General features: G+C 37.6%; 1 protein-coding gene across 4 annotated transcripts in view; it reads right to left on the bottom strand.

Annotated features, from left to right (window-relative positions):
- The window catches only part of Cfap43 (cilia and flagella associated protein 43), an 88,063-nt gene that overhangs the window by 5,774 nt on the left and 65,114 nt on the right, over nt 1-17,175 (bottom strand). For 2 of the 4 annotated variants that reach the window (XR_007108885.1, XM_047554495.1), the window contains exons 27-33: nt 16,960-17,085; nt 8,727-8,846; nt 7,023-7,130; nt 5,316-5,402; nt 4,542-4,630; nt 2,455-2,668; nt 1,136-1,248 (exon numbers count right to left, since the gene is read on the bottom strand). Coding sequence is in view for 2 of the 4 variants with exons in the window: in XM_047554495.1 (XP_047410451.1) it covers nt 1,136-1,248; nt 2,455-2,668; nt 4,542-4,630; nt 5,316-5,402; nt 7,023-7,130; nt 8,727-8,846; nt 16,960-17,085 (857 nt within the window). In the remaining 2 variants the exon portion in view is untranslated. Of the gene's footprint in view, nt 1-1,078; nt 1,249-2,454; nt 2,669-4,541; nt 4,631-5,315; nt 5,403-7,022; nt 7,131-8,726; nt 8,847-16,959; nt 17,086-17,175 lie in introns of all 4 variants that reach the window. The other 2 variants (XR_007108886.1, XM_047554496.1) reach the window with 2 other exon arrangements.

Here is a 17,175-nt window from a genome sequence, read left to right on the forward strand (position 1 = left end):
ATTCACCAAATTTTACTTTAGGATTAAGAAAAGATTGTAGGATTTTTTTAAAAAAGATTTTTTTTTTTAGTTGTAGATGGGCACAATACCTTTATTTTATTTACTTATTTTTATGTGGTGCTGAGGATTGAATCCAGTGCCTCATGAGTGCGAGGCAAACATTCTATCACTGAGCTACAACTCCAGCCCCAAGATTTTGATTATAATAAAAATTAAGTTAATACGAGGCATGGTGGTGCACATCTGAAATCCCAGTGACTTGGGGGTCTGAGGCAGGAGAATTGCAAGTTCGAGGTCAAACACAGCAACTTATCAAGGCTCTAAGCAACTTCGCAAGACCCTGTCTCAAAATAAAAAAATAGAAAGAACTGGGGATGGAACTTAATGGTAAAGTGTCTCTGGGTTCAATTCCTAGTGCCAAAAATAATAAACAAACAAATAAATAATAAAAATGAAGAGAACAGAGATGCACCAAGTGTGGAGTCTATTCAAGCTGACCTTATTTATTGATTTCTGAAACTATATTAATTAATCCATATGCTACTTGTCAAATCTAGTTGTGCAAAATTCGTATCTCTCCCTGTAGTCTAGATCTGAAAATGATGTATGATGATGAGCTTGGGCACATCAGAGATGTTTTTATCCATGAGATTGTCAATATGGCCTTTTTGACGCAGGGACTTGAAGAGTATGCAAATCACTCGGTAAAATACAATCCAGTCCCTGAAGAACACATACCTGGGAGGTGTCTACGTGGACACTGCTTGGACATGTGCTTAATGTTTCACACAGTTTGTGTGGCTTGAGCCCCCACACACTCAACCGGCAGAGAGAGACTGCATTTTTATGTAGAAAGGTCAGATTTGAGAAATACCCAGATTTTTCTAAAATTTACTTCTTTGTATTAAAAGCAATGGAACACGTGGCATACTCCATCCAGAAACAAGTCTTATGTGAAAGAAATGTGCTATTTCATATAGAAATTTTCAACCTAAAGCCACTATCGAAAGGGATTGAGATGGGTGAGTTTGCACAGATGTGAAGAGCCAGTAGGCATTTCCCCCAAGGACACTGCCACTTGACTGAGCCAGCTCAGACTCTGAATAGGTAAACCTGAATGAGAGGTTCGCATTACAGGACGAGCTCACGGAACACTTTTTCAATCTCGCGCTGCACTTGTTCATCATCCTCCACTCTCTTCCGGAGAAAAGCCATCATTTCCACTAAGCCAGTCGCCTTCTGCTTCACCTGAAGAAACCCAACAGCAAACATGGACTTCAGAAAATGTATGTCTTTAATTTTGTTTTTAAAATCCCCAGGGCTGGGGAGATAGCTCAGTTGATAGAATGCTTGCCTTGCAAGCACAAGGCCCTGGGGTTGTGGCCCAATGGTAGAGTGCTTGTCTGGCATGTGTGAGGCCCTGGGCTTGATCCTCAGCACCACATAATAAGTAAATAAATAAAATATTGTGTCCATGTATAACTTAATTAAAAAAAAAAAAACACCAAACCTTAATAAGCCCATCTTTCTAAGAGATTAATAAGAATTTAAATTCCTTCTATTATGTAATGCAAGGTGTATAAAACTAGCAGGGCACATGCCATGACAATTTTGAAGAGTATAGAATTGGCTTCTTGCTGAAAATCAAGTATGCAAACAACTAGAATTTTCTTATAGCTTTTTAAAAAATTTGTTCCCTTAGATGAAATTGTCAGATGGTAGATACTTGAACAAAGATAGGCCAGCCTGATGCATGTGGCACTAAGGTGGGAATCTAGGGAGGGGAGGAGGAAGCCCTGGGCAAGCAGCAAGAGGAAGAATTCTCTCCCCAGATTCACACTTTCAAAATTTTGCTCTTTGCCACATTTATTTTTTTCTATTTTAGAAAAACTATAAAGTTGGTCTGATGAGCTTAATATAACTAGTCTATGCAAAACAGGATCATCTGTAATAGTGTTGTCCAACAGAAATGTAATGTGAGCCACATTTAATTTTAAATTTTATAGTGGCTGGCCACTTAATGAAAAGGAAAATGAAATGGATGAACTTAATTTTGTCAATATAATTTATTGAACACAATATATCCAAACTGTGATCATTTCAACCTATAACTAATATGAAAAACATTAATGAGACATTTTCTTTTTTTCCCCATAAACTAAATCTTCTAAATCTGTGTGTATCTTCCACTTGCAGCACATTTCAGTTAGGACTGGCCATAGTTATTTCAAGGGCACAATAACCACACATCACTAGTGACCCTATTTTGGACAGTGTAGGTCTACAAACACAAACCTGCCTGAGACCCTCAATAGCATCAAAGTTAATATTTTATTATTAATATCACCAACTACTACCCTGGCAGGAAAACCTAAATCATTAGGTTTTTCAGTGATACTGTATAGTCGATATTAGTATACTAGGAATAAAGGAAATAAAAATGATATTACATACTTTATGTTCATTTTCGACTTTTGCTCGTCTGGTTGCACAGAAATGTTCCCACACCGAAGGGTCCAAGCCTTCTGGCATGTTGTTAATATTATCCAGCTCATCCATGGCTTTCATTAAGTGGGCAAAGGTGTCCTTAGTCAACTTGGCAGATCCTGGTCGCTCTCCAAAAGGGACATTACTGGCTGTCTCTGAGTGTGTCTTCTGTTTGTGAATCCTGGTGTTATCAAGAAAAGTCAGTCAACCTTTCACATTTTCCTCTCTCTCTCTCTCTCTCTCTCTCTCTCTCTCTTTCACACACACACACACACACACACACACACACACAGACACACACATAACACAAAACAAATAACAAGAAAAATCATTGTTAAATACATTGTCAGCATAGGCTCATATGACATACTGCATAACAATTTTCTTTGACACTGGAGAACTAGTGGGCACATCATTCCAGAGAGAGTAGCACCCACTTTATCCTTCTTCCATACTCTCTGGGTCCCCAGACATGACCCTAGACTGGACCACAGATGACCCTAACTGTTGTCAACTCTGACAGTGAGACCTGCGCTGGGAAACTTCACTCTTCAATGCATTGTAAACAGCTAATCAATGCCCATGGGAGTGTGGGTGGTCCTTGGGTCTGTCCAGCACGTCCTTGGCTGGTATCCTTTTTGCAGTAGATATGCTTAAATATGTGAACTGGGGAAGTGTCTCTTTTTATCTATATTAACAGATTAGCTTCGTTTCCCTGAACTGCAGCTGGGGAGGGAAGAAGGGTACAAAGGTTGTGCCAGGCATTGGCCGGGGATGCCTTATAATGCACAGGGAGGCTGGTGTTGCTGTCCCAACGCTTAGACAGGAAAGTCCGGTTCTGGGAGAAGCTGTTGGCCCACAGCTAGCTTCAGGTCTGATAGATGGGTGACTCAGGACTTAAATCTAATCGTATTTATCAACAAAGTTTGTGCTTTCTCCATTGTTGCCTCCTGATAGGTAGCAGGTCTCATAACTTTCTTCACAAGGAAAAGGTATATATTTGGGCTTGTGGTAACATATCCTTTTACAAACAGGGAAACCAAGACATGAGGCAGGTTCTAGGTAAATTCTCTAGTTTGTATATAACCTATGAAAAGTGAGAGAATAAGTTTGTATCTCAGACACAAATTAGTCTACTCCTTTGTGACAAACTTGATGACTTCTAGATTACATTTGATTGGAAATATGAATTTTTGATGTTAGAAATCAGAAAAATATAATTCTAAGGCTACTATCAGTTAAAAGTGTGTGTGTGGGGGGAGTATTTTATTTACAGTACTAGGGGTTGAACCCAGGGCCTTGTGTATTCTAGGCAACCACTCTACCACTGAGCCACATCCCAGCCTAGAACTCTTTTGATAATCACTATTTTCAACCATTTATACTGTCATTTTTCCAAAATTCAGAGAATAATTCACAGAATTATTCAGAGAATAATCTGAATAATAATTCAAATTATTCAGAGAATAATCACATGAGATATTCTGAGAAAAAGAAATTTTTGATCATACAAGTTTGAAAAACACTGCTTATTCTTATACTTGGAGATGCAAAGGCCAATAATAATCTCTGAGAGGTTCTGCAATAAGGAACACTTTTTTTGACCTAGTATGTCCCCCAATTTATGTAGTCCTGGAAGGCTATTATGTGCAAATGCAACTCAGACCATCAGGGACTGGTACTTGTGGAACACATCTTGGGGAAAAACAGTTTATGAACTTGTATGCTATCTATGACTCAAGAGGAATGACTTTCGTGTGTGAAATAGAGCCTTAATGCACTTAATGACATTTTATGTAAGCACCATGCTTACACAGAAATTTTATTTTTAAATAATGAAAAGGAATCATTATACTTGATTCTTTCTCAACATGTAGTCATAAAATTAAAAAATGATGATCAAGATGAACATATTCCCCTAAAAGTTACACTGACAATTTCTATCTAATTGAGAGAAATAAAAGGCAAAATCTTAAAATTCTCCTCTTCATTTAAAGGCTTTCTTTTTTCTTTCTTTTTAGTTACAGAAACATAATAGCAAAGGAGAAACAAACCTTGGTCGGCGTTTAAAAAGTTTGTAGAGTATATCCACCTGATGACTGGGAACTTCAGAAAATTCCTTTTTAAAGCTGCGATCCAGAACCTAAGGACAAACACATCGTTGCAAGATTGCAACTTTGTTCAGAAACCTTTTATTTGTTAACAATATTCTTTAAAATACAGATTGTAGCACTTTGATTTTAAAAACCCATGAAAACTTGGTTTATAAAGTTGGTAGAGAATGATAATTCATGGTGCAAATATTTTCCAAAGATTTGTTTTGAAAAAGAAGCACCTCAGTGTATTAAAAATTTTATTTCATTTAAGAGGTCTTAGAAAACGTACATAACAGAAGTTTTCCAAAATAATATTTACTCACAAAACATGCAAGTTGCTCTATTCCATCCTCTTCCATTCCATTCTGCTCTCTTCTGTCTTCTTTGTGCTATCCTATCCTATTCTTTTGTATTACAAAACTGCTGGCGAGACCTACTAATTGATTTCATAACTAGATAATGGGGACTTAAGTTTGAAAAACCCTGGAAGTTCAATGATCTCTCTATTTTTTAGCACAAGAGAAATCTTAGACTACAGAAGTTTACGAAAATTTGTTTTACATGCAGATTACCGAAGTGTTCAATGGCATAAAATGAAGTTCATTCATAACTGGTAATTATAGTAGGAGATAAATCTACAAGGAAATTAAATTATATACCATCCAACCTTTCCCCAATCCCAAGAGCAACAACTCAACTCCATGGCTGAGTGGGTGAGACAGTGACTCTCACCTTGTCTTCTGCCATTAAGTTGTCATAGTGCTCCTTAAATGCTTCCAAGTCTTCTCTAGATTTCCGAATGGCTTCTGAAGTCTGGTTCTAGAATAACAGCAGGAGTTGTTAATCGGAATTGGAGATTTCAGGATAAAGAAAAATACAGGAGATTCGAGAATGAATAAAGAATTTTCTAGTACAAGGTAAAGGTGTCTGTCTAGTATTCATTACAGAAAACTTGTAGAGAAGGAAGTAAACCCTCTGGAGACTTGGAAAGAACAAACCTCCAGTCACCTGCTCCTAAGGACAGTCAGCACCGTGTAAGTGTCAGTGACAGGGCAGTGTGGGTGAGGAAAGTGCAAGGCTTGAGAGTTGCACGGACCTGGGTTCTGAGAGACGAACAATGGCCAGACCATATGGAGAAATAGAACTCTGCCCCACACCCTCTGCAGTAGCTGGGAAACTAAACCACAAGCTTTGCAGCAATTGCCCCAAACTGTCAGGACTTGGTCAATAATTGTCAGTTCTAACTTTTGTGCCTATTTCCAAGTCAGGATCATCCAGAGAGGGCCAAATATGTTCCCCAAATCAGTGTAGCTTCTCAGTGCCAACGACATCCAGCCAGTGTGCCTGTGCCCTCCCTGCTTCTACCCTACAGCTTTCCTGTTTCCCTGCCTGCCTTCCAGAGTTGGCAGACAAAAGCAAGTGACGGCGACCGTTCTGCTATGCCAAGCTTGGAATAAATAGTCTCTGCTTATTCTCCTTTGAGTGGCTCCATCTATTTCCCCAGCTACAGTCCTGCTCTGTTACCTACCACTGGATGACTGAGGCCTGTTACCAGTCTCACAGAGACAGCCTCCTTTCTTTGTGAAAGAAATCTAGTATCATTCAGGGTTGTTCTAAGGAGGGATGTATTTAGAAAGTTCTTTGAATCTGCTGTTTAACAGACTCTTACAAAAAAGCAAGTACATATTTATGACACAATAAGTCATGCATTCACAAAAGTCCATTGTTAATTCTGACATCTGTTGAAACATTATGTAATAAGCATTTTGTATCCATGTGTCTTCAATGAACCATATCTATTTTTGCTTGTATTTATATAGTTTTCGGAATATGACAGTTTTTCATTCCATGAGCTAACCCAATACACTTCCATGTTTAGTAAAATTTAAGAGTGCCAAGGCCAGACTGGGAAACTTAGTGAGGCTCAGTCTCAAAACAAAACAAAAAAATGTTTTTAAATGGTTGGGGATATAACTCAGTGGTAGAGCCCTCCCCTGGTATATGTGAAGCCCTAGGTTCAATTCCTAGTACAGAAAATAAATAAATAAACAAAAATGAAAACAAAACAAGCACCAAATGGTCCAGGGAGAACAATACTTCTTGAAGGATGGCTTGCCAGCAGGTTAAAAGGTTCTAGCCTTGTTCCAAGTCCCATAGCCAGTGGCTAAAAGTTGTGCTTTCAACCATGAAGCTCTGTGGCCTCATTTTATAAACCACTTCATAGGAAGGCTACACGGTTCTTTTGACTAAATGATTACAGATGCTGAATCACATAACTTTATTAACAGGTTGGAATGGGTACTTTTACCCGGTCCTGGAGCAAAGTCCCAGAAAGGGGTCAAGGATTGCACGTGGTTGAGAAGGACTGGGAGCTCTCCTTAAACAAGGAACAGGGCTGTCAGGAAAGGCTGGCACTCAGGGATCATGAGCTGCACTTACTTTCTCCTCCTGCTTCCTTACGAGGTAGTTGTTCAGGAATACTTCTCTGGAGGTTAATTCCTCATCCAACAGTAGAGAAAAAACCAGGTTACTTATTTTCAATTCCTCCTGTAGAAATATTTAAAAAGGTGTGTGTGTGGGGTGGGGATCAATACTCCTATCTGAGAAAAGACTGCTGATGATCATAGACTTGACTCTACTCAAACAAGTTCATGACGTATACATAAGAGAATTCTTTGAAAGAAAAAGAGGCTGTTACAATAACTGGTTATTTTATTTTCATCATTTCATTATAAGGTAAAACACACAGAAATGGAATTTTGTCAACCTAGAAGCTCCTTATAGGTGTCTCCATCAAAATCTCAACCCCAATACTAATCGCTGCCTTGACTTTCATAGTAACAACCTCTCTGCAGTTTTACCTAAGTGTGTTTAGGCACTACAGTATAACTTGTCCACTAAATTTTTTTTGTCATGCATTCTAAATCTCTTATAATCTTCATGTTCCCTCTGCCCCTTTCTTTCCTCACAAGTCATCTGTAGTAACTGGGAGTTTGTAGTTCTTTCTCGTCTGGGTTTTACCCAGTGCATACTCCTGGTCCTTCATCCTTTGTACTTCCTGAAAACTGCAGCTGGATCCAGAGGTCTGATGAGACCTAGCTTTGATCCTTGTGGAAGACCATAAGGGATACTGTGTTCTTTGATCAGGAGACACAATGTCTGGTCATCTTTCTGTGATGATCACAGCTGTAGGTGCTCAATGCCCAGGTCCGTAAATTCAATGAGTTCCAAAATGGTAATAGTCTGTTTTTACTTTCCTTTTTCACTTATTAATTGAAATACTTTCAAAGAGTGCTCCTACTTGTCTACTGTTTGATTACCCAAGGGCACAGTTCATTTAGAAAAGACCAAATAAATTAGTTTTTACACAAGATTTGGTTATCATCCTCTGAAGATGATCAACTGGCATTTTCTATTTAAAAATATCACAAAGTCGTAAATTTGAACAAATTTGATGGGTTTTGATTAATTGCAACTATCATCTTTGAATCTTAAATGGTCTCATTTAAAGGAGATGTATGCGGTTGGCTCCTGAATCCTTTGGATATTACCTAGTAGTCTGTTAGTTTCCTCATTATCTTTTTTTTTCAGTACTGGGGATTTGAACCCAGGGCCTTGTGCTTGTGAGGCAAGCACTCTACCAACTGAGCTATCTCCCCAGCCCCTCCTCATTATCTTGTACAACTAGGTGTTCTAACTAGTTGTAAACTAGGTGTAACTTTTTTTTTTTTTCAAAAAGACAACTTTACTGAGGTATAATTCACATACCATACAATTCACCATTTATAGTGTATGAGTCATTGAGTGGTCTTTAGTATATTCAGAGTTGTGTTACCGTTGTCACAATCAAGTTTAGAACATTTCATCACTGCAAGAAGAAACCTTTAGCCGTCATTTCCCATTTCCCCCCACACCTCCCAGAAGCCTCCTTCCTCCCGCAAAGCAAGGACTTCTCAGGGCACCGGAAGAGGAAGTGTGCCAAGTGAAAGGGAGGAGATGCAACATGAGGCTGAAGAGGGATCCAGGGACTCAGGCTTTCGGGACCTTTGCACCAGGAAAGGGTGTTGGTCATTATCCTAACACCAGCCAGGACCCTGGATGCTCCTTAAAAGAACAAGTCACAGAAGCAAAGCTTTTATTTACCTGGTTGACAACCATCTCTGCCTTCACTCTCCTTTCAAAGAGTCTTTTCAACTGTTCATCAAAGCTCTGTGTGCTCTCTTGAATTGCATTTTGAAGTTTCTTCAATTCTGTTTCTAACGACTGAAAGGAAGGTGTAGTGAAGTTAGTGTTAGGAGGAGATGTTGCATTTTGCTGCAAGGGAGGGGCAGGAGGAAGGCAGAGCTTGTGAGGTGTTCACCTCAGTCCCTTCAACCAGAGATTCTCCCCTTGGATCTGTTTAAGATATTGGGTGTCTGGGATTTTTGCTTTAAAAAGATTACATTGGTGTGTGTGTGTGTGTGTGGCAGGGGGAGGGATAAAAATCACTAATGGTAGCTAATGATACAGCCAGAAGTAGGCCTGGTAAAGCAAATGCAGCAAATCTTTTCAGAAAACTCTGACATCCTTTATAGGATAGTTATTTTTTCCAGGTGCATGATTTGGCCCTAAAAAAATAAGTCTTGCTTTTTTTTCCCCCAAGTTCTGCATACCTTTTCATTATTTTATTGGTGCATCACAGGTGTACATAATGTTGGAATTTGTTACATATTTGTATATACACAAAATGTAACAATATAATTTGGTCAACATCACTTCCCTGCACATTCTCCCTTCCTCCCTACTGCCCACCCCTGCCCCTTTCCTCTACTGATCTCCTTTTGATTTTCATGAGATCCCTGTTTCCCCATGTTTCTTTTTCTTTTTCCTCTCTAGCTTCCACATATGAGAGAAAACACATGACTCTTGAACTTCTGAGTTAGGCTTACTTTACCTAACATAATGGTCTCAAGGTATAGCCTTTTTCCTGCAAATGACATAATTTCATTTTTCTTTATGGTTGAATAAAACTTCCTTTTATGTATATACCACATTTTCCTTAGCCATTCATCCATTGATGGATACCTAGGTTGGTTCCATAGTTTGGCTATTGTGAATTGTGCTTCTATAAATATTGTATGTATGTGTCACTATAGTAATTTTTTTTAGAATAGATACTGAGGAATGATATAGCTGGGTCTTATAGTGGTTCCATGCCTAGTCTTCTGAGGAACCTCCATACTGATTTTCATAGTGGTTATACCTGTTTACAATTCCAACCATGAAAAAGTGTTTCTTTTACTCCACATCCTCTCCAGCATTTATTTTTGTTTGTATTCCTGATGACTGCTATTCTGAATTTTATTTTTTATATTATAATTTGTATATTCAATTTTTATATCACTGAAAAATAATCCAGTGCTAGGGAAGAAGGTGAAGTTGAGATGAACCAAGATTGGTCATGAGTAGTTAACTACTGAAACTGGACAAGGGGTCATATACTGTTCTCTCCACTTTTATATGTTTGACATTTTACATCATATTTTTTTATAAATAAAAAAGACAGAAATTGGTGACTGTGAATTTCGTTTTGTTTTGTTTTGTTTTTGAGTTTTTCTATGAAGAGGAAGCAGAGACACTGAGTGGTGGATGGGTGGGAAAGTGGGGTCAAGGGGATTGTTTTTTTCTTTTACTTTTTGTTTTGAAATAAAATCAGTCTAACCTGAAGGCCACAAGAATAGTATAGAGAACCCTAGTGTACCCCTCTTCAAGGGAGTATTTTTTAAATGAAATGAGAGATACATGGTCACACGTACATCCTGTAAGAGGCATAAGATCACAGCATGTGTCTACGCTGATGGGAAAAATCAGGTAGAGAAAAAAATATATAATGATCCAGAAGAAAGAGGGGCAAGTTGATGAGTGATGACGTTGAAGAGGTGAGGTGGGATGGAGTCTAGTCTAGTAGAGAGCAATACTGAGTGGACTCAAGCCCTTAGGAAATAGGAGGACATGAGGCTCCATGAATTCAGTACAGGTTGGTGGCAGACATGATGGTGGAAGAGCAAGGACAATCTCTTCTGGTTTCTTCTCTTCTCTCAGTGAAATAGAAAGTAAGGTGCAAGTGCATTGAGGGGCTCAGGTGTTGAAAGTCTGAAGATGAAGGAGCAGATGTGAAATGGTCCTCAAGGATCCTGCTGTTCAAAGGCTGGCCCACAAGCCATCAGTAGTGTCACCACCTGGGAGCTTGTTAGGAGCTCACAAGCTCGGGGTCCTTCCATTTCCCCAGAGCATGATGACAACCACAGACTCTGATTCTGCATTTTTAACAGGGTCCCCAGGTGATGCGGATTCCCATTCCAGTGTGAGGTACCAGGTTGGGGGAAAACAGAATAGCGTCATTGAACAGCTCGAAGGACCCAACTGAGCCTAAAATCATTAACTGAGGGTGAAACCAGTCAGTATTTTTCTCTTTGTCCACTGCATATGTAGAGGTGCAGAGGAGGCAGAATACCGTATTTAATCAAGGGCTTGGTTTCACCAGAGGGATATGATGGAGGAACTTGGAAGTGAGAGGACAGGCAGGCAGCTATGGTTTACGACATAAACTGGAGTGAAGGCAGCCAGTCAACATTTTTTATTCCATAGGCATCTGTATTCCCTAACTCCTTGAAAATTTACTTCTTTCAGAATTATGGATTTGGGTTTTTAGGTAAGTACTATCTTAGGTTAAAATGCAAGTCAGAACTGCAATGAATAAAAATATAGATAGGTTAACAAAAGGCTCAAAGAATTGTTCATAAATGCAGCCTCAAAAAAGCTACAAACCAGTCCTGTCTTGAATGATGGTATAATTTTACTTCCATCACAGAAGCATAGATATCACTTGCTTGCACACCATCGTCTTTTTTATGCATTCTTTCTTTCTTTTTTTTTTTTTGCTTTTTAAAACTTTATTTCAACATAACTATGCTTACAGAAATACACTCACATTGGTTAATAGAATGCAATTTAAGTTTAACTTACCCTACACAATTTCAACCAAAAACTTGGTACATGGTTTAAGATTTTAAACAGAATTTGCAATCTGGCTTATTTTTATCTATTACAAATGTATATAAAAGATCCGCCATCGAATGCTGCTAAAGAAAGCAGCAAGAACCTTGAGAAATATACCTTTGGTTTGCCTCAGAAAAATAACACGTATTGCACTGTAAAAGTTTATAAAATTGGTGCAACAAAACACTGTTGTAATGTTACAATGCCAGTTTAGAAAATTCAGTAACAAATGGATATAGAAGGTGTTGGGAGGGTGCCTATATACTCATGTGGTACTGTAAAAACTATCTGATATAGTTTATATAGCATGTAGACTGTAAATCTACACAAAGATTCAGATAATTTCTTAAATCTGAATTAACACTATCAGCTCACTTCATCTGCTGAGGTCAACAATGAAACTCTGCACACTGGCTTTAAGTTTTTTTGATGTATGCAAAGTAAATTTTCTTCCCCAGTTTTTCAGTCCAGAAGTGACAGTATACTACAGGTATTCCTTCCATCATTAACATTCATGGGGTGACATGTGATGAGGTTAACTGGGGTTTTAATTTGTATCAACACTCATGCAAATGGCCCCCCAAAGTCAATGACCACATGCCTTTGTAAGTGACTAAGAAATAAAATGGCCTTTCTTGGAAGATTAGAGCAAAACATCCAGTTACAGTTATAAGAAGCCTTATCGAAACAAAGTAACTCCTTACAAATGATGCCTCAATAAAAATAAAAGTAGCCCCCAAATAAGAAGCAGCTCAGATAAAGAGGAAAAATATAACTTAAAATATCTTGAAAACTAATGGGAATATAGGTTCGAAAATAATTAGATTTTTATGACTACCTAGGATTAGGCTTATAATGCATTCTAGTATTTCAAGTTTACCACTAAGTTACTAAATACCAATTTACAAATAACATGCTCATTTATTGTTCCTTTATCAAAAGAGAAAGTTCTAGCTTCAGTTCTATTGGGGGGAGGGCACCAGAAAATACAAAGATTCAAACAGTTCCATGCAAATATCACATTTTTTCAAATGGAAGAACTCCCAACTGGACCAGAAGTTCCAATTACTAATATATTTTTCATTGAAACAATTTTTTAAAAGTACAAATACATGGCATTAAGGTTCAGGACCTAATATAGGCCTGATAAATCAAGTCCTTGTTTTCTGGAAGAAAGGCCTCAAGTCCCAATCAATTTCCAGTAACAATGTTTTTACACATCAACTAAATAAGGGGTTTTAATTTCCTTCATATTTTTGTTTTCAGAATTCTAGTCTTAAAGGCTAGATTAGAAATTAGTTCAATTCCCCAGAAGGCAAATTTCTTTCCTTTACAGTATGAAAGAATCCAGAAAGACCTCTTCCCCAAGCAGATTCCCAATCTCTAATCTGTGCTTAAGATAAATCTTTTTCAATATAATGTAAAAGGTAACTTAGGTAAAAAGTGCTCATTAACATTAAAAACTAGTTGTTAGGAAGACTTAAAACTAGCTGTATAATTTAAGTTTTAAAACATAAATATTCGCAGCTTGATCTCCTGCTGACAATGATTGTCGAAGCCCAGAATTCAACATTTATAAATTCCCATTCACACACAAACACACCATTATCACACAACTTACTCATGTCTTGAGAGAATCTTCTTAAAATTCTTTGGCCTCCCAGTCAATTCCAAGTTTGAACACTTTAAAGTCAAACTTCACTCTCAGATTAACAAGTTTTCCACCCATACATTAATGCTTGTCCTAATCTTTCATGTTGTACTGCCAAAATCTGAAACCTACCTCAAAGAGATTACCAGTTAAAGAAAACAAAATATTCTTGAAGGGGGTTATTTTTTAAATAGAACATACATGGGAGGTTGGAATTCAAGATTTCTTACTGGGATCATACTCTGTTTTACTGAAATGAATGCCTAACTTTAATAAAAATCCTATGTTGGATTCTTTCATACTCTGGCAAATGGCCAAAGAACCTACAAAACAGTTTTGGAGTCCACACCCTTTTTCATACAAAGTGCCCCTATAGGCACACCAGAATAGCTGCAATTCACTTGAGGCCTCACCTGTAGAAGAGGCTGTCATAGGGACAGCCAGGACACCCACTAGTTTGGGGAGATCCCTGAGAAGTGTGATTTTTAAAATCTGGACTGTACTGAAGTTCACCAACCTTCTTCACTGTATCCACAGGAAGCTGCCTGACTTGCCAGAACTCACGCCATCTCTCATTCTAGATGTGCTGTGTAAAGGCTATGGCTTTGCAATCTCACAAGTGATATCCCATGCAACTTGAAGGAATGATTAGTCCCCTAATTCCAGGTTTATAATTTCCAAATCTCAGTTACAGTTCTTTATTCAACTAAGTAGCTACATGGACACCAACCATTTTTGAGAAAAGGTTCTCCTCAAAGATAATATTACAACTAAAAGGTAACTGTACCATAACAGGCAAAAACATTAAAAAATAAAGTAACTGATAGTTGGTATTTGAGACAAAAATGTCTTTTAAAAAGAAAAACCTATCGGTTTATTTATTGCAAAATCAATAAAGAGAGCTGTGAATTTATTATATTCATTCAAAATAAATAACTTAATGTGAAATACAGATTCTGGCATAGGTATAAGATATGAAAATCATAATGAATGGATTGAACCTGCTTGTTTCATTTGCTCACAAACTTGCACACACTATTATTCTGCAAAAAAGACAATTGTAGCAAAGAAAATAAAAACTGCCCTTTTGCAAACAAGCCTAAAAATATTCCTCTGACGAGGCCAAAATAAACATGCATATATATGTATAAAGTGTTACTGCTCAACACAAATGCTATTTCTAGAAAAATATAACTGCATAGGTTAAAAAAAATGTGCAACATCTTAAACCATTAAAGCACCAAAATAAAAAAACACACCCAAATCACTGTTTTATGACAATTAAAACACAAAATATTGATCAAAACTCAGGAAGTAAATACCTGGACTGATACAATGTCCATTGTTGGGCTAATTTTTCTTCAATTTAAATGTCTTTTTTCATCTCTAAAGAAATCGTAAAGTGCTAACTTTATATAAAGCAGGCAAATTGTTCAAGTAATTTGCTATTAAGCCAATTTTTATGGAGCTAAACAAAAAAGGAAAAGTAAACTAAAGTGATACAGAAGACAGACATGGAGAAAAGACTGATAAGCTGTAAATGGACAAAGCAATAGAATGCTATTATACCATCTTTATATATTTGGAGATTAGTGCTCTATCTGAGGTGCATGTGGTAAAAATTTTCTCCCATTCTGCAGGCTCTGTCTTCACATTATTGTTCCCCTTTCCTGAGAAGAAACTTTTCAGTTTGAATTCATCCCATTTATTGATTCTTAATTTTACTTCTTGTGCTTTAGGAGTGTTCTTAAGGAATTCAGGTCCTAAGCTGACATGATGGAAAGTTGGGCCTGCTTTTTCTTCTATTATGCACAGGGTCTCTGTTCTACTGCCTAAGTCTTTGATCCACTTTGAGTTGATTTTTGTGCAGGGTGAGAGATTGAGGTTTAATTTCACACATAATACTCTTGATAATGAAGAAAATTTTTCCCAGCAGAAGTTTGACTATATGTTTCCCCCAGTGAGTGCTCTTGGCAAGTTATGTATGCTTAAGTCAACATATCCAGGCACTGTGATGCATGCCACTCAGGAGGCCTGTGACAGGCAGATTGAAAGTTTGAGTCCAGTCTGGGTAACTTAGCAAGACCCTGTTTTGAGATTATATAGCCAAGATGTGACATGCTGACATTACAATCTTGATCTTTGGACTCCAGAGTTTATGCCTTCTCTTGTTGTATCTCATCTGGATAATGTACTTAGAATGGCCGAGGAGATGGCAAGAAAGTAGGAAACCGACTCCATGGAAACTGCAGAACGGAGGGAACGTGCGAGAGAGCGCTAGGGTGGTTGGAGGGAAAAGCTGCATTCTTTCTTAAAATTTATTTTAATTAGTTATACATGACAGTAGAATGCACTTTGATACATCATATATAATGCAGCATAATTTCTCTTTTCTTCGGGTTATACATGACGTAGAATCACACTGGACATATAGTTACATATATGCCTAGGTAATAATGTCTGTCTCATTCTACTATCCTTCTGACTCCAAACCCCCTTCCTTCCCTTCACTCCCCTCTACCTAATCTAAAGTAATTCAGTTCTTCCCTATCCCCTACATATCAGAGAAAACATTCAACTTTTGGTTTTTTCGGATTGGTTTATTTTGCTTAGGATGATATTCTCCAGCTCTATCCATTTACCAGCAAATGTCATAATTCTATTTTTCTTTAAGGCTGAGTAATAGTCCATTGTGTGTATATATGTGTGTGTGCGTGTGTGTGTGTGTGTTTGTGTGTGTGTGTGTATATATATATATATATATATATACACACATTTTAAAAATCCATTCATCTGTTGAAGTGTACCTAGATTGGTTCCACAGTTTAGCTTTTGTGAGTTGAGCTGCTATAAACATTGATGTGGCTGCATCACTGTAATATGCTGCTTTTAAGTCCTTCGGGTATAAATGTAGGAGTGGGATAGCCGGGTCAAATGGTGGTTTCATTCCAAGTTTTCTGAGAAATCTCCATACCACTTTCCATAATGGTTGTACCAATTTGCATTCCCACCAGCAATGTATGAGTGTACTTTTCCCCCCACATCCTCAAATAGAGCATTAATATCCAGGATATATATAAAGAACTCAAAACACTTAATACCAAAAACCCAAATAGCCTAATCAATAAATGGGCTAAGGAACTGAGCAGACACCATAGTATTTCTCATCTCGATTAGATTATAAGCATTTTAATGTGGGATGTTTCTTTGTGATGGAAGAAGATAAAAAGTAGCTGAACTGCATTGCAGAAACTTCAAGTAAGAACTGTAAACTACGTGCTGCACCGTTTGCACCATTCTTTTCTCAAATCTATTCCTTATGAGAACAACTCAGATGGTTGCAGACAGGAGACAGCAATCCCTCACAGTGACTTGCACATGACCAGAATAGGTGTCTAGTAAACATTTGGAGAATGAAGGGGACAAACAAATGGTAGCAATGTGGGAAATGCTGAAATCAACAAGAACTTTCAAAAACCACTGCTCAAAATTCTTTCTGTTTTAAATTGTTCTCTTTGCACTTATCAAATTCAAAATTTACTTCTCTAAATCTTCTAAATTCTTGAGAATTTAAGCTGAGATGCCATTCTTAAGCCACTAAAGACATTGAGAAAATAAAAAAATTGAAAAGATGTAGAAACAGAACCCTAGATATGGTAGATTACATTAATTTTTGGATCTTCTGACCTTTCTATACTTATCTCTTTCTTCATTTAACTCCTTGACTTTTTTCTCATATTCTTTGAATTGTTTCCTTTCTTCTTCAGTCCACAATGCATCCGGCTTTGCCATAAAAGCAGGCTGAGGAATCACCTGACGATAGAAAGGAACACACGTGCTCCATCTCAAGTACAAATGCAACAGTATAGTAAAAGCTCAGAGGTAAAAGCAGTTAAAAAAAGG

This window comes from Sciurus carolinensis, chromosome 5, assembly GCF_902686445.1.
Source record: "Sciurus carolinensis chromosome 5, mSciCar1.2, whole genome shotgun sequence".
NCBI lineage: Eukaryota > Metazoa > Chordata > Mammalia > Rodentia > Sciuridae > Sciurus > Sciurus carolinensis.